The 22,256-nt window shown below is 55.0% G+C and overlaps 2 protein-coding genes and 1 non-coding gene across 4 annotated transcripts in view; 2 read left to right on the top strand and 1 right to left on the bottom strand.

Annotated features, from left to right (window-relative positions):
• TMEM132A (transmembrane protein 132A) overlaps positions 1-5,128 on the top strand; it is a 13,193-nt gene extending 8,065 nt beyond the window's left edge. For both annotated transcript variants that reach the window (XM_012454352.2, XM_012454351.2), the window contains exons 8-11: positions 1,517-1,719; positions 2,457-2,733; positions 3,212-3,403; positions 3,823-5,128. In XM_012454352.2, coding sequence (XP_012309775.2) covers positions 1,517-1,719; positions 2,457-2,733; positions 3,212-3,403; positions 3,823-4,869 — 1,719 coding nt within the window. In that variant the 3' untranslated portion in view covers positions 4,870-5,128. The remainder of the gene's footprint in view (positions 1-1,516; positions 1,720-2,456; positions 2,734-3,211; positions 3,404-3,822) is intronic.
• Positions 5,053-22,256, bottom strand: SLC15A3 (solute carrier family 15 member 3). The gene is made up of 8 exons (XM_012454353.2): positions 20,784-22,256; positions 16,706-16,995; positions 13,596-13,743; positions 11,639-11,749; positions 10,728-10,896; positions 8,871-9,029; positions 5,796-5,951; positions 5,053-5,342 (listed from the first exon to the last, which is right to left on the bottom strand). The coding sequence occupies exons 1-8, from the start codon at positions 21,342-21,344 to the stop codon at positions 5,188-5,190; spliced, it is 1,749 nt and encodes a 582-aa protein (XP_012309776.2). The 5' UTR covers positions 21,345-22,256; the 3' UTR covers positions 5,053-5,187.
• On the top strand, positions 19,602-19,793 carry LOC135270358 (U2 spliceosomal RNA). Its single transcript, XR_010338511.1, has one exon. It is a non-coding gene; the product is annotated as a U2 spliceosomal RNA (small nuclear RNA).

Below are 22,256 nucleotides of genomic sequence, written 5' to 3'. Positions count from 1 at the left end.
ATGGAGAAACCCCGTCTCTACTAAAAATACAAAATTAGCCGGGCATGGTGATGCATGCCTGTACTCCCAGCTACTGGAGAGGCTGAGGCAGGAGAATTGCTTGAACCTGGGAGGTGGAGGTTGCAGTGAGCCGAGATCGCACCATTGCACTCCAGCCTGGGCAACAAGAGTGAAACTCCGTATCAAAACAAAACAAAACAAGAAAAGAATTAAAAGCACCTTAAGACAGTATTTGGCAGATAGCAGGAGCTGAAACATCATCAGCTACTGCTATTGTAATATGATGTAATAATTGTATAATGGTAAAAATTATTATTATTATTTGAGACTGTGAAGCCAAAAAAGGGAGTAGGGCGATTTTCTCTTGAAGTTCTAGGAGGGGAAGCATGGAGCCTGCGTGTTTGCAAATCCCAACCATCTGAATGGAGGAAGTGCCTTTCCCCCCTCGTGGGGAGATCGGCCTTGCCCCACCTCTGCTGTAGCTGGTTGCCAGGTGGCTCCAGGAGCAGTGTCAAAGGCCAGCGTGAATAAGGAGCCAGAATTATGGCTTCACACCCCTGCTCTGCCAGGGGGAAGACAGGTGTGCAATGACCAGTTTCCCCGAGTGAGCCCCAGGGAACTCAAAGAATGGCCCCTACAGTAAAATCTTCTTAAATAAAGAACAGCGACTTCACCAGCAGTCCTGCTGCAACACGCATTCCAGTGAAACACAGAGCTGAATGCAGTGGGAGCCCGGCCTGTGGCCTGAGGTCAGGGCTGCTCTCTTCTGGCCCATGCCTGTCTCTCTTTCTTTCCTTCCTTCCTTTCTTTCTCTCTCTCTTTCTTTCTTTTTCTTTTCTTTCCTTTTTAAAATCTATTTATTTATTTTGAGACAGAGTCTTACTCTGTCCCCAGGCTGGAGTGCAATGGTACAGTCCAGCTCACTGCGGTCACAGCTTCCCAGGCTCAAGAGATCCTCTCACCTCAGCCTCAGCCTCCGCAGTAGCTGGGACTACAGGCATGTGCCACCATACCTGGCTGATTTATTGTAATTTTTTTTTCTTTTTTGACATGGGGTCTCATTCTGTTGCCCAGGCCGAAGTGCAATGGCATGATCTCGGCTCACTGCAACCTCCGCCACCCGGGTTCAAGTGATTCTCTTGCCTCAGCCTCCCGAGTAGCTGGGATTACAGGCATGTGCCACCTCACCCAGCTAATTTTGTATTTTTAGTAGGGGTTTCACCATGTTGGTCAGGCTGATCTTGAACTTCCGACCTCAGGTGATCTGCCCACCTAGGCCGTCCAAAGTGCTGGGATTACAGGCGTGAGCCACCACGTCTGGCCGATTTACTGTATATTTTGTAGAAAGGGGTTTTGGCCATGTTGCCCAGGCTGGTCTCAAACTCCTGGACTCAAGCGATCCATCCACCTCGGCCTCTCAGAGTGCTGGGGCTACAGGCATGAGCCATCCACAGGCCCAGCCTCACACCTGTCTTTAGTGGCTTAGCCCACCTGCCTGCCTTCTGCTCCCCCACAGGTGTCTGAGGCCTGTGATGCCGTGTTCGTGGCTGGCAAGGAGAGCCGGGGTGCCCGGGGGGTGCGGGTGGACTTCTGGTGGCGCCGGCTCCGGGCCTCGCTGCGGCTGACCGTGTGGGCCCCACTGCTACCGCTGCGCATCGAGCTCACTGACACCACCCTTGAGCAGGTCCGCGGCTGGAGGGTACCTGGCCCTGCCGAAGGGTGAGTGGAGGCCTGAGGAAGCTGGCAGGTCTTGGCGAGTCACACTGAGATGGAGAGGGCGCAGGGGACACAGCCATGGGCCCAAGCTGGGGTCTGAAAACTGCCCTGTTGCCTGCAGTTCCTTCTGCCCACCTCCACCCTGGACCACCCAACCAGTGACTGCTTTCTGTGAAATTGCTGACTTCTGTATCCCTTTCCTCCTTCCCTGCCACACTTCTCCCCAGCACCCTCCACTTCCTAATCTCCATTCTTTGCACACTCCTCTCCTGAGAATGTAAGCCCCTTGAAGGCAGGGTCTGTCTATGCTGGTCACTGCTATACTCTCAGAGCCTAAGATGGCACAGAGCTCAGGAAGTGAACACCCTTGGAGAGGGCTCCCCAGAACCCAGGCAAGGCAGCCCAGGCCTCTGGAATCTAGCTTCCAGGCCCTCCAGACAGTGAGCGTGCCCAGGGTCCCCGTAAGAGAGTATCTCCCCTGGGGTCCATTTGGGAGCAAGAGTAGTGTGGTCTGGATCGAGGAACAGCGCCAGTCGGGAGTGGGCTGGGGTGGCTCACCTGCAGGTGGAAGGGCCTGACCCCAAGAGGGGCAGATGTCTGTGTTTGAGAAACAGGAGCCACTGATGATTAGGAGCCTCCAGGGAGGAGCTGGGGGTCTCCAGCAGCTGGGCTCAGGGCAGGCTGGAGCTGCACAGCGCTGATGGCCAGTCCCTGTCCCCGCTGCCTCCTCCACCCTGCAGGCCTGTGGAACCTGCTTCAGAGGTGGGAGATGAGGCCGAGCGGCGCGCCCGAGGCTGCCACTTGCAGTACCAGCGCGCCGGCGTGCGCTTCCTCGCCCCCTTTGCTGCTCACCCGCTGGACGGCAGCCGCCGCCTCACGCACCTGCTCGGCTCAGACTGGCTGCTGGACGTGTCCCACCTCGTGGCACCGCATGCCCACGTGCTGGACCCGCGTGTAGCTTTGCTGGAGGGCGGCCGTGTCCTTGTGGGCAGGGAGCCCGGGGTCACCTCCATTGAGGTAAGCAACCAGCCACCAGGAGAGCAGACCCCCTGAGAAGGGTGTAGGGGCCCCCAGAATGATCACGGGCAGGAGTGAAGAGTGCGGAGAGCTTAGGGCTTGTGTGGGGGTGCGTGGTCTAGGCTGAGTGCAGTGGGATTGGGGATAGGCTCCGAATGGGGTGGCCACATAAGGGGGAGCCCTCTAGCTATGAAGGGCTGAGGTGTGGGTAATGTGGGGACCAGGTCTTGAGGGAAAAGGGAACTGTCCCCTAGGTGTGCGATTGGGGTCCAGGTATGCATTAGGGTGCAAAGAGTGGAGGGAGAGCAGCCCGTGGGGGTGCTGGGAGCACCCGGTTCCCTCTGGGTGGGGGCTACCTGTGCGGAAGGCCCCCCCACCTCCAGAGAGCAGCCTATGAGGGTATTGGGAGCACTGGTTCCCTCTGGGTGGGGGCTATCCGTGGAAGGCCCCCCCACTTCTGGCCCCTTCCCACCCTCAGGTCCGTTCCCCGCTGTCTGACTCCATCCTGGGGGAGCAGGCGCTGGCCGTGACGGATGACAAGGTCTCGGTGCTGGAGCTGCGGGTGCAGCCGGTGATGGGCATCTCGCTGACCTTGAGCCGGGGCACGACCCACCCCGGGGAGGTTACAGCCACGTGCTGGGCGCAGTCAGCCCATCCCGCCCCAAAGCAGGTGACAGCTGGGGGGTCGGGGGGATGAGGTCAGCATCTCCAGATGGGGGCTCATGGTAGAGGGGGATAGGAGGAAGGGGACCCTGGCACCTCGACCCCTTACCTTAGGGTTTTCAGAGTGAGGACTGACTTCCCTGTGAGGTAGTGAGCTCTCTGTGGCTGGAGGTGATCAAGCAGAGGCTGGAGTATGGCAGTGGGAGGTTAGATGGCTCTGAGGACCCTCCCAGTAACTCAGACCCTGGGGCTGAGTGGCAGACAGGTGATTGACACGCGTCCCCTCTCTCCCTGTGTTTTGTCCATCTGCCTGTGTCTGTTTTCTCTCTGGTCTCTCCTCCGTGTGGCCTGTCTCTGTGGGAGTGGTTTCTCTGTGCATGCGTGCGTGCCCTCGCGTGTCTCTGCCTGTGTCTGTGTGCCCCACAGGAGGTGGCCCTCTCCCTGTGGCTGTCCTTCTCTGATCACACTCTGGCCCCGGCTGAGCTCTACGACCGCCGTGACCTGGGACTGTCCGTCTCAGCCGAGGAGCCCGCTGCTGTCCTGCCAGCTGAGGAGCAGGGCGCTCAGCTCGGGGTGGTGGTGAGTGGGGCAGGCGCTGAGGGGCTGCCGCTGCATGTGGCTCTGCACCCACCTGAGCCCTGCCGCCGGGGCCGCCACCGTGTGCCTCTGGCCTCTGGCACTGCCTGGCTGGGGCTGCCCCCTGCCTCCACACTGGCCCCTGTCCTCCCATCCAGCTCTGCTTGGAGCCCACCAGCCACAGAAGCCACTGTGGGCGGTGAACGGCAGGCGGCAGGCAGTGTTGGGGACAGCATGGGCGTGAGGGGCAAGTTTGAGCGGGCAGAAGAGGAGGCTAGGAAGGAGGAGACTGAAGCCAGGGAGGAGGAGGAGGAGGAAGAGGAGGAAGAGATGGTCCCCGCCCCTCAGCGTGTCACCGACCTAGAGCTGGGCATGTACGCCCTGCTGGGAATCTTCTGTGTGGCCATCTTCATCTTCTTGGTCAATGGTGTGGTCTTCGTCCTGCGCTATCAGCGCAAAGAGCCTCCTGACAGCGCCACTGGCCCCACCTCCCCCCAACCTCACAACTGGGTCTGGCTGGGCACTGACCAGGAGGAACTGAGCCGCCAGCTGGACCGGCAGTCCTCTGGCCCACCCAAGGGGGAGGGAGGCTGCCCCTGTGAGAGTGGGGGAGGAGGGGAGGCCCCGACCCTGGCCCCTGGCCCTCCTGGGGGCACCACTGGCTCCTCGAGCACCCTGGCCCGAAAGGAGGCTGGGGGACGGCGGAAGCGGGTAGAGTTCGTGACGTTCGCGCCTGCCCCTCCAGCCCAGCCACCTGAGGAGCCCACAGGGGCCCCTGCTGTGCAGTCCATCCTGGTGGCGGGTGAGGAGGACATCCGCTGGGTGTGTGAGGACATGGGGCTGAAGGACCCAGAGGAGCTTCGCAACTACATGGAGAGGATCCGGGGCAGCTCCTGACCCTCTGCAGCCACCTGGTCAGCACCAGCTGGGGCAGCGAGGGTGGAGGTCCCACCAAGCCTCTCGCCTGGCCCCCTGCTCATCCTCTGGCGCTTGATCCAAGTCCCCTGCCTGGTGCCCCGCAAGGACTCCCACCCAGGCCTCCTCTGCCCTGCCCCTTGTCATGGACCATGGTCGTGAGGAAAGGCTCATGCCCCTTATTTATGGGAATCATTTCATTCCAATGTTGGGTACAGAATAAACCAAGAAGGAAGCCACAGCTGGGACTGCTTCCGTCTGTCTGGTGGAGTGAAGGGAGAGGGCTGTAATGGGGCGTGTTCAGCCCCTATCCCGGCTGAAACCGCTGTGGGAGGCTGGGCCCTGGGTCGCCCTCTCATAGCGTCCCGCGATCCAGATAAATAGGAGGGCCGTGACGGCCTGAATGCCAGCCAGCAGGAAAAAGTAGAGGTCCATCCGGCAATTGTTGATATTCCCTGGGGAAAGGAGGAGTTGGATTTGAGTCAGGACGGGGATCCTCTGTCCTGCACCCTCCCTGCCAGTGTCCCTGGGCAGCTGCCACACTGGACAGATAACCGCTAATCCCTGGCTTCCTGAAGGTCTCCAGGGGTGCCTGCAATTCCTCTTTAGCTATTCAGAGGAGGGTGTGAAATACAAATACCGTGAGAAAGGTGACCCTCCAGCCAGAAATGGCAGAGTTCCAGAAGCCGGAAGGAGCCTTGGAGGACCACTCAGTTCAACAGTTGGGGAAACAGGCCCAAGGAGGGAGGCGATGCTGTGGGTGACCGGCCAAGCCGGGGCTGGAGCCCCATTCTCCCAAGGCTAGCCCTCGGCTTGATTCTGCCCAGAGTCAAAACACTTAGCAGTTGCCACCTTCTCTCCACACCCCTCCACCCATGTCCCATTCCTGGGGAGGCTCCCCTACTCACCGAAGTCCTCAGGGCAGTGCAGCCAGCCCCCAGGCAAGGACAGCAGTGCCACTAGGCTGGAGCCCAACAGTGAACCCACTCCCGACAGGCAGAAGAAGATGCCCATGATGGCGCCCTGCATGGAGCGTGGGGCCTCTGAGTAGGCAAACTCCAGGCCTGCAGAGAGGGAGCAGAGAGGATCTCAGGGACTGGTGCAGGTGTAGAGAACAGGCCCGGGCCCCTACCTGCTGCCCCCGACTCTCCCCCCACCAAGCCGCCCTCCAGGCTTCCCCTGGATGCCTGTCCGCTCAGTGGCAATGACAGACCTAAGTGTCAACGCTGCCTTCCCCTCTGCCCTGCTCTCCTGGCTCCTGGCTGACCGCTCTACCTGGGTGCTCCACTAGCTCTGTCTCCCCTCCTTCCCTTCCTGCTGGGTCTCTCTTTTCAGTGACAACACCGTCTTTACCTCCTCTCTCTCCCCTCCCTCTCTGCCCACCTTCAACATCATCAAATCATTTTGATACAACCTCTGAAATCTATTCTAAATTGATTCTAAGTGTATGTCCTTCTCTCTGTTCCCTCTGCCCTGGAGGTCCAACCCCCCAGCCCTGGTCATTTCCCGCAATTTTTTTTTTTTTTTTTGAGATGGAGTCTTGCTCTGTTACCAGGCTGGAGTACAGTGGTGCAATCTCGGTTCATTGCAACCTCTGCCTCCCAGGTTCAAGTGATTCCCTTGCCTCAGCCTCCCGAGTAGCTGGGATTACATGCAGGTGCCACCATGCCTGGCTATTTTTTTTGTATTTTAGCGGAGACGGGGTTTCACCATGTTGGCCAGGATGGTCTTGAACTCCTGACCTTGTGATCCTCCTGCCTCGGCCTCCCAAAGTGCTGGGATTACAGGCGTGAGCCACCATGCCTGGCCCTGCAAATGCTTTTTAAACTCCCCTGACTCCTGACCTCTTCACACAACCAGGATCGTCTGTCTAAAGCATCTCTGATGGGGTCCTTTTGGGGCCAAAACCCGTGGAAGGGAGGGGCACCGTTGCCTTCAGGAGAAATTCCAAAGTGCGGGGCTCAGCCTACAAAACTCTTGGAGACCTCCACTCCCTACACCTCCCAGGCCTCTCCAGCCCTATCCTCCACGCTTCCCGAGGGCTTGGATCTTTGCTTATGCTGTTCCCTCTGCCTGTAAGACCCCTCCTCCTACCTGCTCGCCTGCCCGCCTCCCTCCATGCTTCAGGGCTCCCACCACACTCTGCCCTGACTTCGCAGCACTCCACTGGTTCACTATTTGCATGACTCTCTCCTCACCATCTGAGTGAGGGCCCAGGGTCAGTTTTCTCTTTATGTCTGACCCAGCTTAGCCCTGGGCCTGCAGCTGAGGAAGCCCTTGCTCCTTTGCTGACTGAAGGGTCTGCCCAGCCTTGCAGCTCTAGCTCCCAGCCCGGGAAAGGGGGTTGGGAGGGTGGGGAGGGAAGGACATAGAAATGCATTATTAAGGCCAGGCAGGATGGCTCACGCCTGTAATCCCAGCACTTTGGGAGGCCAAGGTGGGCGGATCATGAGGTCAGGAGATAGAGACCATCCTGGCCAACATGTTGAAACCCCATCTTTACTAAAATACAAAAAAAAAAAAACAGCTGGGTGGTAGCACGAGCCTGTAGTCCCAGCTACTCGGAAGGCTGAGGCAGGGGAATCACTTGAACCCGGGAGGTGGAGATTGCAGTAAGCCGAGATCACATCACTGCACTACAGCCTGGCGACAGAGCAAGACTCTGTCCAAAAAGAAAAAAAAAGAAATGCCTTATTATGACCCAGGGTACTGTGTGCTATGACAGAGAGATGAACACGGGGTGGGAAGGGAGGACCCTTTCTGCCCAAGGACCTTGGTATTTAGGCTCAGAATTGAAGGGGAAACACGAGTTCACCTTCAATCTAAGGTAGAGGCGGCAGCAACTTCAAAGACACAGAATGTGGAAAGCCTGAGCCTAGGGGAGCGTGTGGAAAGCCTGGGCCTAGGGGAATGTGTGGAAAGCCTGGGTCTAGGGGAACGTGTGGAAAGCCTGGGCCTAGGGGAATGTGTGGAAAGCCTGGGCCTAGGGGAACGTGTGGAAAGCCTGGGCCTGGGGGAACGTGTGGAAAGCCTGGCCTGGGGGAACGTGTGGATAGCCTGGGCCTGGGGGAACGTGTGGAAAGCCTGGGCCTGGGGGAACGTGTGGAAAGCCTGGGCCTGGGGGAGCGTGTGGAAAGCCTGGGCCTGGGGGAACGTGTGGAAAGCCTGGGCCTGGGGGAGCGTGTGGAAAGCCTGGGCCTGGGGGAGAGTGTGGAAAGCCTGGCCTAGGGGAACGTGTGGAAAGCCTGGGCCTGGGGGAACGTGTGGAAAGCCTGGCCTAGGGGAACGTGTCGAAAGCCTGGCCTAGGGGAACGTGTGGAAAGCCTGGGCCTAGGGGAACGTGTGGAAAGCCTGGGCCTAGGGGAACGTGTGGAAAGCCTGGGCCTGGGGGAACGTGTGGAAAGCCTGGGCCTGGGGGAACGTGTGGAAAGCCTGGCCTGGGGGAACGTGTGGAAAGCCTGGGCCTGGGGGAACGTGTGGAAAGCCTGGCCTGGGGGAACGTGTGGAAAGCCTGGGCCTGGGGGAACGTGTGAAAAGCCTGGGCCTGGGGGAACGTGTGGAAAGCCTGGGCCTGGGGGAACGTGTGGAAAGCCTGGGCCTGGGGGAACGTGTGGAAAGCTTGGGCCTGGGGGAACGTGTGGAAAGCCTGGCCTAGGGGAACGTGTGGAAAGCCTGTGCCTGGGGGAACGTGTGGAAAGCCTGGGCCTGGGGGAACGTGTGGAAAGCCTGGCCTAGGGGAACGTGTGGAAAGCCAGTGTGGGAAGTGCCTTGCTCGCCTCCCAATCCCAGTGTCTGTCACACTGGCTGACTTGAACCAGGTGCTAATAACAAATCCCTGTTGGGTGAATGCCGTCCTGGTTGGAAAACACTGCCTTCCCCCATGCTTCCTCCATGGAGGCTGCACCCCTGCAGCCCAAGACTTGAAGGTGCCACTAGGCAGAGCCCCTCATTGGTGCAGGAGCAGGGGAGGGTATCCAGGGTACCTGGGATGCTGGCAAAAATCTCGCTGACCCCAATGAGCAGGTACTGTGGGATCTGCCACCAGATGGACAGCGGTGCCGCGTTGTACAGGACCTCCCCAATCTGCTGGGACACTGTCTCGTTGTGGTGGATGTAGTGTAAGCGCTCCATCTCCAGGACTCCTGGTGGAGGAGCAGAGGGGGATTACAGTCAAGCCCACCCCAGGCAGCTTAGCTCACAGCAGAGCTTGTACATTGGCTTGGGGAGGTACTCATTAAGTAGCCAAAGATTGACTGAGCAGCAGCAGGTAAGGTAAAAAATACTGGACTGGGAGCGGGGAGTGGGTGGAGGAGGGGCCAAGATTTGACCAACTCCTCCCCAACTCCTCCCTTTTTGTCTTGGCTCCTAGGAAGCTCAGAGCTGAGTTTTGCATTCTATAATGGTAACAACTCTCATTAATGGAGAACCTGTTATGAGCTAGGCATTTGGTATGCGTCCCTCCTGGTAAAGAAAGTGAAACAGGTTAAGAAACGAGCCCATAAGTAGTCAGGGCTGGATTTGAGCCCTGGTATGTCTGGTTTCAAAGCTGACCTACTTTCCATCATATCACATGACTTCTCTACTGCGACGTCAAGTATTTCTGTAGCATTTCTAACCTGGTTTTCAAGTTTAACTATGTAGGAGATAGCTGTGCTCCAGTGGAATGAACAATAAACACGGAGTTAGAGGCCTTGAGTTCCTAGCCTGGCTAGCTGTGTGACCTTGGGCAAATCACTTAACCTTTCTGAACTCAGTTCCCTTATGCAAAAAGCAGGAATAACATTCCCAGAATTATTGTGAGGATAAAATAGGACAAACTGCTGTAAGGATATAGCTGGGAAAAAATCTAGTTTGGTTTTCATACTTTCAATACAATATCGTTTATGGAGGTTTCATTTCTCCAGTTCATACTTGTGATCCAGGCACACCGCTGAGTGCTTTGCAGACTTCATCTCCTTTAATCCTCACAGCACCCCCATCAGGCTGAGTTCCATGAGAGCAGAGCCCTGCTCAGGGTCTGAATGACACCTATCCCCATTTTTTTTTTTTTTTTTTGAGATGGAGTCTCACTCTGTCGCCCAGGCTGGAGCAGCAGCACAATCCTCGGCTCACTGCAACCTCTGCCTCCTGAGTTCAAGTGATTCTCCTGCCTCAGCCTCCCAAGTAGCCTGAGATTACAGGCGCCTGCCACTGCGCCCAGCTAATTTTTGTATTTTTAATAGAAGCGGGGTTTCACTATGTTGGCCAAGCTGGTCTTGAACTCCTGACCTCAAGTTATCTACCCACCTCAGCCTCTCAAAGACCTATCCCCATTTTAAAGATGCAGCTGAGATTGAGTAACTTCAGGGTCATAAAGTTATTAAGTAAAAAGGGTTCAGGTTTGTGCAAAAGGGTGAAAGACGTCTTTAGCTGAACACCCCCACTCACACCCCACTTTGCAGCAAAAGGCTTCAGATCCTTTTGAAATGGAGGAAGAGGATTTTTTTTAAGTCTTCATTTGCCACTAAGTGCAAAATTTATTCAACACTTTTATTGAGGGTTCTCATGCATGATTTACAGTAGTGAATAAAAAAAAAATCTCTGCCTTCAAGGAGCATATAATTCACTGGGGAAAATATCTGTTCCTCTCTTGGCCTGAGTTTCCTCTTCTGTCAAAATGAGGGGAGGCTGGATTAGTTAGGAGGGTCTCTTTCAGCCTGCACTTCTGGAAAGCCAACACTGACGCCCACTGGGAGAGGTTGATCTTGCCTAGGCTACCGCTTCAGCACCAGCCCGAGGTGGAGCCAGCCCCTCCAAGCCCAGACCAAGTCCAGCCCCCTGCCCCACATCCCTCCACACACCTGCCACAATGACGGAGGTGAAACCAAAGAACATCCCCAGCGCCATCTTCTGCAGAGCAGAGGGCAGCAGCTTGCACCGCAGCAGTAAAGGGTCGATCAAGTGGTCCTTCAGGGGTACCAGAATCAGCACCACCACGACGTTGGCCAGGAGGAGCCAGGCTTCCGGGATCTGGGCAGGAGGAAGTCACGAGAGGCAGGCTAGCAGAGGGGAAGGAGCCCGCTGCAGTCAGGAGATCTGGACTCTAGACTGGCCAGGGGTGACCCAGGGGTTCAGCTCCTTCCTCTTTCTGGAACTCAGGCTCCTCAGCTGTGTAACCAGGGAGTGGAATTATATAGAGATGGCAGATAGGTTCCTCTTGTATTCTAACTTTTATCAATTGGTAGTGGCTGATTGTGGAACATTCATGGGCTCAGCATAAAAAAAGTCATGATTGACTAGTGATGTCTGCCATGGGCAAGGAAATGGAGTACAATTGCAAATTTCTCATTTATCTGCCAGCTCTGCAGATCATTCATTTCATGAGTCTCTGACATGCTAAGGAACTGGTTTAGAAAGTTCTGGGAAAGGCAGGGATCTAGATATCTAAGAGTCCCAGGGAAAGAGTGGACAAGGAAAAGCTGAAAAGGGGCCTGAGTGTGCTTGATCTTAGGGTGCAAATTAGGCAGTGAGGCCTGCTTCAGAGCAGCAGCATGAGGGTGTGCAGCTGGCCTGAATTCTTTTGAGCAATGAGCATCTTGGCAGGATGCCTGTGCCGTGGCACAAGTCCGCCCTCCTCCAGGTGCTTTTCCTGTATACTGAGGTTGCCTTGCAGCCAGGAAAGAAGACTGTGATGACAGTTTCATCCTCCTCTTCTCAGAGGAAGCCGCTACCTGGGCTGAACTGGGTGCTGAACACATGCTTTATCTCTCACCGTGTAGTTGCCGCCCTGGGCTCTCAGGGCCGTGGAGATGTTGGCTGGGTTGGCTGGGAAAATGTTTGGGATGTGGAGGTGAAGACCCTGCAGGACGTAGGTGGACTGCATCTGCCAAGAGAGACAGAGGTGAGGCTGGAACAGAACCGACTGTGCCCCTCCCAGCTCCCAGGTGGCATTCCTCAGCAGTAGCACAGGGCAGCTGGGCAGCTGTCCCCTCTCCCAGTCTCACGGAAAAAGTCACCTTTCCACCCTCCTTTCTCCGAGGTAGCCGGGCTGGGCAGGGAGCATCCTGTGCTCTGCTGTCAGGCCTGTGAGCAGGGCTCAGCCTTATCCCAGAGCCCAGGCACAGCTGGTCTGATTCGTATTTGTGTCCCCAGGGCCCGGCAGAGAGTAAGCGTGGATAAATGTTTGTGGCAACGGGAAAGATAATGGCTGCCCGCACAGGGAGTTCTCATCTGACACTGGAGCCAAGCTGAGTCCCACAGGTTGACACAAGAACTGCATAGACACGGACTTGCCAGAGTGGCTCTGGACACAGCTGCAGGAGCAGGGCCCAGGGGTCACCTCCCATACCAGGCATTGCCCATTTAGTTGCTATATAAATGGAGTGGGATCCAGGAGACAAGAAGGGCGGGGGCAGAGGAGGGCATGTGGGCTGCTTTGGGCAGCAGCCATTTGCCAACTGGTATGGAAGGAGGTCAGTATCTGACTGATATGACTGAGAATCAGCCATGGATACCCTCTCCCCCACCACACGTCTCTGATTCATCATAAACATACTCCGTGCACCCCTAAGTAGCAGGCTGGGAGCGCCAACAAATGTTCCTATGAAGGCAGTATGAACCGCAATGACCTTATGACCTGGGGGCTAGCATTAAGCTGCTGCCCACCCTCCTAACAATCACACACACACACACACACACACACACACACACACACACACACACACCACTAATATGATGAGTGGGAGGCAATAGTTCTCAACCCTGAGTATCAGTATCATCTGAAAAGTTTCTTTGTTTTTCTTTTTCTTTTTTTTTGAGACAGAGTTTCACTCTTGTTGCCCAGGCTGGAGTGCAATGGCACGATCTCGGCTCACTGCAAACTGCCTCCCAGGTTCAAGTGATTCTCCTGCCTCAGCCTCCCGAGTAGCTTGGATTACAGGCATGCACCACCATGCCCAGCTAATTTTTTGTATTTTTAGTAGAGATGGGGTTTCTCCATGTTGGTCAGGCTGGTCTTGAACTCCCGACCTCAGGTAATCCGCCGGTCTCGGCCTCCCAAAGTGCTGGGATTACAGGCATGAGCCACTGCGCCTGGCCTGACACAGTGTCTAGTCTTCTTAAACTAGAGACTTCCCCAGCAATTGTGATTCAGTAGCCTGAAGTTGGACTTGGAATCTGTTTTTAAAACAGAGAGCATGTTTTTTAAAAGCTCTGCAGGTGATTCTGAAGCACAGCCAGGTCGGGGAAGCACTGCTGGAAAGCACTCCACACATGGAGCTTGCCCTGACCTGCCTGCCGTGGGGCCTCGGGCAACCAACACACCCTCTCTGGGCCTCAGGTACCAAGTCAGACAATCTGAATGCGGCAGAGCTGGAAAAGCCTCTCGTTTAAGCCACCTGTTGCACACACGATGAAACAGGCCCAGAGAGATGCAGTAAGTTATTCGAGGACCTAGCCTGGCACAAAGCCATCCCAGTAATTCAACTCCCGCAGGTGGTATAGAGGAGGAAGCCGTCTCCAGGGTTCCTCTTACTGTGCCACCCAAGGGAGTTGGATTGCTGAGACGGCTTTGTGCCAGGCCCTATGCTAGCTGGTACAGGGCAGCAACTTGCTTTATTCCCTGGCTTTCCCCCTTTCCACATGCCCTGGGCCTCTGTGATGAGAACTGAGGCCATTCAGGTGGTGACTGTGGAGCCAGGCCCCCAGAGAAAAAGGGCGGGGCTGCTCACCTGGAAGTAGACCATCCAGTAAGGCACCAGGGTCACCATGACAGGCAAGATCTTCACCAGGACCTGGAAGTTGGCGATGTCCTCTTGCGGGGAAGGCCCAGGCTGGGGAGACCTCTGGTCAGGCAGCAGGCAGGCACCTTGAGGGTCTCTGTGGGACCCCAGGGGTAATAGATAAAACAGCAGCCAAGGCTGGGTGTGGTGGCTCACACCTGTAATCCTAGCACTTTGGGAGGCTGAGGTGGGTGGATCACCTGAGGTCAGGAATTCGAGACCAGCCTGGCCAACATGGTGAAGCCCTGTCTCTACTAAAAATACAAAAATTAGCCTGGCATGGTGGCATTTGCCTGTAATCCCAGCTACTCAGGAGGCTGAGACAGGAGAATTGTTTGAACCTGGGAGGTGGAAGTTGCAGTGAGCCGAAATCACACCACTACACTCCAGCTCGGGCAACAGAGCGAGACTCCATCTCAAAAAACAAACAGAAACAGCAGCCATAATCTTCCCCACCACCTCGGCCACCGTCTTCACTTCCATCATCGTCCCCTAATTGAATCCTCCTCCCAGTATTAGGACGTCTCTGAAATCAGCGCCCTCCTCCCCTCTGCCCTGCTGTTAGCATCACCTTCGCCATCATCACCACCATTGCCAAAGCCAGCATCCTTACTGTCATCACCTTTAGTAAGGTGACTGCTGTCAGCAAAGCCATCCTCTCCACGGAGTCTCCATTCCCATCACCATCACTCTTTTTCAATGTTGGCACTGCCATTGCCAATATTATCCTATCCTCTCTTTTGCTGCAAAGGTGCCTAGCCAAGACTCATTCCACTCTAGAGCTGTGGCCCCTCTGGGTCCTGAGGGAAGTAAGACCAGAGACTGTGGCAAAAAGAGTCAGAAGGGATTTTTTGGCTCATAGCATCAATTTACTACAGGAACCAGGGGAGTCCCAGTCCAAGCCTGACTCAGAGAGAGACGGTATCACAGACTGGATACACCAAAATTTCCCCCACTTGCTGTCCGAAGTCCATCCTCCTCAACAGTCGACGTGACAACTCTCTGCCTCTATGACAAGGGCTAGAGAGTGGAGCGGTAGGGGTAGAGGGAACATCTATAAGCGACAGGATTGATCAGTCACTGCTGCAACCTCTACCCTTTGCCCTTTGTCCTGGGAGCTTTCTGACCTCCTTTTGTCCAAGAGCCTTGCATCGTCCTTTGAGACTCCAAAAGGGATAATACTAGTGTGGTCATCTCTAAAGACAGCCACCGTCAACGCCACCCTTTTCCGCGCGTGCTGCCGTTCTGCCACCAACAGGTGGAGTTTATTTTCCCTGCTGTTGTTTCCCTGCTGGCCTTGCGGTGGCTTTGACCTGTTAGAAAGAAGCAGAAGTGGTGTTCTGGGACTTGACTTCAGTGCCTCTTAAGGGCCTTAAGAAGACCCATAACTTCTGCTTTCGTCCCCCACCGAACATTCATTCTTGGAATGCTCCTTCCTCTTGCAGCCCTCACAAGGTGATGTGAGAAGCTCAAGCCACATGGTAAGACCACATGAAGGGGAACCAAGGTGCTCTGGCCGACGGCCAAAGCTGAGTTCTCAGCCAACAGCCCACATTGACCGGCAGCCGTGTAAGTGAGCAGGCTCAGATGTTCCAGCCCTTCCCAGGTCCCAGATGACTGCATCCCCAGTGCCATCATGAGGACCAGGACTGCCCGACTGAGCCCAGTCACTCACAGAACTGGGAGAGGAGATAAAAAGGTCATTTAAGTCACTAAGCTCTGGTGTGGTTTGTTAGGCAGTGATAGATCATTAAAACCACCACACTTCTTTGCTCCCGACAACTATACTTACAAACCTCAAGCAATAATATGCCAGACTGGGGAAAGCATTTTCTTCACCTTTTTCATCTAGATCCTATTGACAGGAGCTGTAACTAGCGGCAAGGTCTGGAGGCAGATTTGCTTAGCATAAACAGACAATTAATTTAGGAAGGTGAGGGGCAAAAGGAAGTCATTCAGAACTTTCCTCCCCTGGATGTCAGCTAATGGGGGCGCAAGTCTGGCCGATTTCCTAAGACGCTGTGATAGGTAGTAACAGGGTAATGTGGAATTATTCATGTGATATCCCAACGACCTTCACTGGAACCATCATCCTCATCATCCCCTCCTTTAATGCCACTGTCATCCCCATTGCCAATGTTTGTGCCTTTAATGCAGATACCAACGCCATCATCCTCATCCTTATTACCATCAGCACTGTTTAGACCATGATTATCCTCACAGTTTTTCCTTTATTTCTGCTCTGTCACCCAGGCCAGAGTGTAGTGGCACCATCATAGCTCACTCCAGCCTCAACCTCCTGGGCTCGATTGATCCTTCTATGTCAGCCTCCCGAGTAGCTGGGACCACAGGCACATGCCACCACACCCCATTAATTTTTGTTTTTTGTTTTTTGAGATGGTGTTTTGCTCTTATTGCCCAGGCTGGAGTGCAATGGCACGATCTCAGATCACCACAACCTCTGCCTCCTAGGTTCAAGCAATTCTCCTGCCTCAGCCTCCTGAATAGCTGGGTTTATAGGCATGTGCCACCATGCCCGACTAATTTTGTATTTTTAGTAGAGACGTGGTTTCTCCATGTTGGTCAGGCTGGTCTTGAACTCCTGACCTCAGGTGATCCTCCTGCTTCAGCCTCCCAAAGTGCTGGGATTACAGGTGTGAGCCACTGAGCCCAACTAATTTTTGTTTTTTTTTTTTTTTTTTTTTTGTAGAAATGGGGTTTCGCTATGTTGCCCAGGCTGGTCGCAAACTCCTGGAATCAAGGTAGCCACCAGCCTTGGTTTTCCAAAGTGCTGGAATTAGAGGCATAGCCACTGCGCCCAGCCCCATCTTCACACATTCTATATGTAGATGGCCTTCAATAATACCACCGCCGCCACCACAACCTTGACCTTCATCCTCAGTCACAGTGGGCAGCTGTAGCCCAATGGGGAGCAGATCATCATAAAAACCTATCACTGTAGCTGAACCAGAACGTCTGGCACCTGGGCCATGCCTCGCAGGAGCAGTCCAGCACGTCTCCAGGCTTGGAGGCTCCCTGCACCCAGAGCCCCTCCTTACCTGGCCAAGCGTCGTTGCCACAGCCGGGGACAGCAGTTTTGGAGAGCGAGCTTAAGCATGGAGGACACTTGGCTGCCCATGGGGGGCTTGGTGATGAAGATGGGGGTGGCAAAGAGGAAGATGAAAAATGCCAGGCCCACACAGCCCACGGGGATGCTGTAGCCCAGCAGGAAACTGATGTTCTGTTGAATAAAAGCCACCACCAGCAGCGACAGCACAGCACCCAGGTTGATGCTCCAGTAAAACCAGTTGAAGAAGCGGCGGGTGGCGTCGCGGCCGAGATCCATCACCTGCCAGTCAGGAAGGGACGACCGTGAGGGCCCAAGGGGTCCGGGACACTCTCCGTACCCATATCCCTCCCTCCTACAGAGACACTTCTTGGGTCAGTGAGTGGTGGGTGTTCTGACACTTTCCTAGTCTCTGATCACTAAATAGACGCTGGATAAATATTTGCTGAATGAATGAATGAATCCTCTTGGGAGTCACTTGCTAAAGATCAGGACATTTGGCCTAGCTGCTTTTGCATACCCATGACACACATTGCTTTTTTATTGTCGCAGAGAAGCGCATACAACAGATGTCTCGGATGCCACTTGTTCATTTCTGGTTGATTTATCCCTTTGTCTTTGACTGAGCAACCTACACTATTCATTACTTTTATAATCAGAAAAAAAAGCCAGTAAAGATCTCCGTTTTGTTGCACATTATTAAAAATGATGTATGCACATTAGTGAAAGAACAGAAGTGTGAGTGAGGATTTCCTCTGCAGTTCGGAGAGGCAAGCAGAGAAGCCTACTGTGACCCATCCTTTCACCCGACTTTCGTCCCTCTGATATATGGCAGAGGTGGTCCAAGGCACAGCCCCAAGAGCAAGTTCCGGGCTGATGAAAAAACATTTTTTTTCAGGCCTCCCAGCAAGGGCAGATGGGCTGAAAATCTTTACCCAGGATTTGGATCAATTAGCAACAGCCAGGCCCCAGGCCCCTTCTGGTCCGTTAGCTCCGGTCAGCTGCACTGGGTGCCCCCAAATCTCCCAGACCCAGGTGCCAGATCCTGACTCAGCAGGTCTGGGGCAGGACCTGGGCATCTGCATTTAAAAAAGCAGTGAGGACTGGGAGTCATTTTAATGGAGAGAATAAATGCTTCATTACATTGCTAAACCAGCCACCCTTTCGATGCCCCTGCAAATCTCAGGATTCCTTACTGTCTTCCACCTAGAGATTTCTAGCTCCACTAGCTAAGGAGATTTTGTCAAACTTTACTTTCTGTAGTTGCATTGGGGAAAAGATAAGTTTTTTCTTCCTTTTTCAAATGTAAAATCATAGTCCACACAGATGCACTTAAAACTACATTCCATTGGAGATTCTGAAGGGTCCTTCTGGCAATGGGGAGGGAAGGGCATGCCGGCTCACTGATAATTCTTGCTGTAGACTTTCAAGCAGAAAAATTGAATAGGTCCCATTAGAAGCAGCCACTTGTATTTATTAATTGGAAATAAAAGAATATGACTATTGTAACTAAGGGGGAAAACCAGGCAGCCCATTCAGGATATAAATGAGTTCTTTTAGAATGAACAGACACTTTGTCGAGAGTGATGGATGATGGTCCTTTCTGAAATCAGCAAGCGTGTGAAACATGCAGCTCCTGGGGTATAGCTGTTGCCAGATGGTACGAGTCCCACCCACCCCCACATCCCCCATCTGACTGCCCCCCTGAATCCTGCAGCAGCTTCCTCCCTGTTATGAAACATCCACTCTCGTTAACCCATATGCTGTCTACACTGCAGCCAGAGCCATGTTTGAAGAGCTCATATCCAGTGATTTCCATTCCTGCCTCATACCATTTTGGTGATTCCGCACTGTCCGAGGGGTCAGGTCCTGACTTCACGAGGCAGCCTTGCAGCCTGCCCTTGCTCCACCCAAAGCTCGTGCCCAGCCACGGGGAGAATGTACAGCAGCTGCTGCCACTGTTGGTGCCATGAGAGGCTCTGCTCAGTGGCCTGGCCTCCAGAAGACCAGTTTTGCCACAGGGGGCACTGGATGGGTGAGGCTGTCTGGAAGTCAACAGGGTCAAGGACAGGTTAAGGGTACTGGGTTGGGGGTGTTAGTGGCATATCAGTGAAAGAATAGGATTAAGGGAAGATGAAAGATTCCCACTGACAAATATTGGGGGTCTCTAGGTCTGAAGGAATGTCAACAAGAAATGGCCAGGGTTGGCCGGGCGCAGTGGCTCATGCCTATAATCCCAGCATTTTGGGAGGCTGAGACAAGTGGATCACCTGAGGTCAGAAGTTCAAGACCAGCCTGGCCAAGTGGTGAAGCCCTGTCTCTACTAAAAAAACACAAAAATTAGCCAGCTGTGGTGGCAGGCGCTTGTAATCCCAGCTGCTTGGGAGGCTGAGGCAGAGAGAATTGCTTGAACTTGGGAGGTGGAGTTTGCAGTGAGCTGAGATGGCACCACTGCACCCAGCCTGGACAACAGAGCGAGACTCCGACTCAAAAAAAAAAGAAAAAAAAGACGAGGGCTGTTCTGCAGCACAAAGTCCTCATCATCAAAGGATCCTAAACAAGCTGGACAAGTGACTCCTTGTCAAGGACACTGAAAACCGCTGGGTGCTGAATTGTGGGTTCCAATGGGATGACATGATCCTCTTGAAAAATGTCCCTTCTATGAGTATAACATATGCAATCAAAGAACATTTAAAAAACTGAGACAATTAAGAAAAAAGTGCAATAAGTCCAGTGTCCTGACCATACTACTGTGACAGTCTTTCTTGTTTCCTTTCGTGGACACCTTGTCTTTGCACGCGGCTGCGCTCCTACCTGTATGCAGACCTGCATCCTGCTTTTGCTCATTCACACCATATGTGGTTATTTTAATAATATTACATTTTAGGATCGCTTCTTGGCCTTCTGGCTAAGATCAAGTGTAGTATCTGTTCTTACCAGTTTAATATCTGATACGTCCTCTATCTGAGGACAATATATTAAATGGATTTTTGGAGCAGGGAGGTGGAATAGGAGCTTGCTCCGTCCACTCCACACATCGACCTGGTATTGCAATAATATTACATTTTAGTCTAAATTATTGTGTAATATCCCACCGGGCACAGCTATCAAAATGGAGCCGTGTTGTTGGCATTTACTCATATATTGAGCAGATATGTATTAAATTTATTCTATATGCCATGCTCTATCCAAGGGGGAACAGAGGGAGGCTCAGAAGTTGAGCTATTTGCCCATGTGCCTCCAGCTAGTGAAGGGCAGAGCTGGGATCTGAGCAAGTCGGCCTGACAACCTCCAGCTTTGCTAGTGGGAAGAGGCTGGCTGGCTCCTGCCCTGCGCTCACTTCCCCATAACACACCGAGACGGAGCTCATGGTGGGACCTGGAGTCCAGCTGCCCTTACTCGGCTCCTCCACCTGCTCTCCAGGTTACCTTGGACAAGTTGATTAATGCCATGAAACCTCTCAACATCTTTCTCTGTAAAATGGGCATAATAATTCCTATCTCCTGGGTAGTGAAGAGGATTAAATGAGTTAAGCAGTGAAAGTGCTTAGCATAGGGACTACAAGCAGCTCAAAGAAGACCAACCAGCCTGGCACAGTGGCTCACGCCTGTAATCCCAGCACTTTGGGAGGCGGAGGCGGGCGGATCACCTGAGGTCAGGAGTTCGAGACCAACATGGTGACACCCATCTTTAAAAAAAAAACCACACACACAAAAATTAGCCAAGCATGGTGGCGGGCACCTGTAGTCCCAGCTACTCAGGAGGCAGAGGCGGGAGAATCGCTTGAACCCGGGGAGGCGGATGTTGCAGTGAGCTGAGATGGCGCCATTCACTGCCGCCTGGGTGACAGAGGGAAACTCCGTCTCAAAACAAACAAACAAACAAAAAAAAACAGCCATGGTTGTTCCCACTGCGGTTGCCGTGTTCTGCAAGGGCTAGCACCCCTCTTCCTTCAGGAAACCAGGCGCAGGCAGGGGAAGTGGTGTGTGCCGGGTCACGCTGGGAGCCAGCCCTCCTTCCCTCCACACCCGCGGGAGTCGGCCGGGGCAAGCCTCCCGCCACCCACTCACCTGGTCGGCCCCGAAGGAGGTGAGGTTGCTCCGGACGGAGCTGGCGGCCAGGCCGAGGAGCAGCAGCCCCGCGTAGAGGACCGGCGCGCAGTAGAGGCTGGGCGAGGCGCGCGGGCAGCCGGGCGAGGGGCAGGCGGGCCCCAGCGGCGACGCGGGCATCTCTCCGCAGAAGGAGTTGCGGCCGTCGGGGAAGGCGGTGGCGGGCAGCAGGCCCGAGGCGGCCAGGTAGAGCAGCAGGCTGAGCGCCACCGCGCGGTAGCGGCCCAGGTACACGTCGGCCAGCCAGCCGCCCACGGGCGCCAGCAGGTAGGAGGCGCCCAGGAAGACCAGCGCGGCGCGCGACGCCTGCTCGCCGGGCCAGTTGAAGTTGGTGCTGTTGAGGTAGAGCACGAGGTTGGCGGCGACGCCGAAGAAGGCGGCGCGCTCCAGCATCTCCACCAGCAGCACTGCGGCGCCCGCCGCCCGCCGCCACCGTCGAGGGCCCCGCGCGCCGCGAGGCAGCAGCGGCCGACGCTCCCTGGGCACGCGGGGCTGCTCCCCCAGGGCGCGTGGCGCGGGCATCCTCGCTCCGTGCCAGGCCCCCCGCGGCTCTCCTCTCCTCTCCCACACCCAACGGGCTGGCCCTCCTCTCTCACCGCTTTGGCCCACCCTCCTCTCCTGTCCCCTCTCCCTTTCTTGCCCTACCCTTCCAGTCCTTCTCTGCTCACTACCCGGACTCTACCACCTCCTCCCTAATCCTCAACCCCCCTCTCCCTTCCCCACCCCTAACCCTTCCTCCCCGTGCTCCCCCTCCTCTGCTTCACACTGCCACCCTCCCTGCTCCACCTCAAAGCCCCTCCGCCTGCTCTTTCTCCCTGGCCTCCCTGTCTGTCGCCCCTTCCTGTTGTCCCCTCTCCTTATGACACCTGGCCTGCCCTGGGGTGGGGTAGGTCTGCCCCAGTGACCCTGCTGCCCCTGCCGCCTTCTCTACCTCTCCCTGTCCCCCTCACCCCCACTGCCTCCACTCCCCTCCCAGGCCCCTCCAGCCCTCCCTCCAGGCTCAGCCTCTGTCCTTCTCTCTGCTTCTTGAGAAACTCTGGGCTCCCCCGGCTTCCCCTTTCACTGGCCCTATCCGCAGTCGCTGGCCTGCATCACATGGCGCAGTTGGGTGTTTAGGGGAAGTGAAAGCCTGGGTCACAGAGCTCCTGCCCGGTCAGCTTTCTAAAAACCTCCCTCCTCCTCTACCTCTGCCTGTTACTCCAAACCCCCTTTGCCGGCCTCCCTAGAGCCAGGAGGAATTTTTTCTTTCAGTTTCACTTCTCGCCGGGATCCCGCTGTCGCTTCATCCTCTACCAATCCAATTCCAAGGCGCCATGGGTAGAAAGAAGTGGAAAGGCTGCTTGCATCATTTGGACGCCCTCAGCCACTTCACAGATGCAGAGGCTGAGACCCAGGGGGGTTAGGGCCGGAAGGTGGGGGAAGACTGGTTCCTGG

This window comes from Aotus nancymaae, unplaced genomic scaffold, assembly GCF_030222135.1.
Source record: "Aotus nancymaae isolate 86718 unplaced genomic scaffold, 86718_ANA_hifiasm-v0.15.2.pri h1tg000059l, whole genome shotgun sequence".
Taxonomy (NCBI): domain Eukaryota; kingdom Metazoa; phylum Chordata; class Mammalia; order Primates; family Aotidae; genus Aotus; species Aotus nancymaae.
The sequence above is the reverse complement of the archived record's forward strand: the minus strand, read 5'-3'. Positions and strand labels throughout refer to the sequence as shown.

Excerpts from the sequence above, each read along its gene's own strand:
- SLC15A3 (XM_012454353.2), bottom strand. The coding sequence starts at position 21,344 with ATGCCCGCGCCACGCGCCCTGGGGGAGCAGCCCCGCGTGCCCAGGGAG. Across the intron at positions 10,897-11,638 it reads CCCAGGGCGGCAACTACACG|ATCCCGGAAGCCTGGCTCCT; the intron begins GTGAGAGATAAA and ends CCTCCTGCCCAG. Across the intron at positions 5,343-5,795 it reads GCACTGCCCTGAGGACTTCG|GGAATATCAACAATTGCCGG; the intron begins GTGAGTAGGGGA and ends TCCTTTCCCCAG.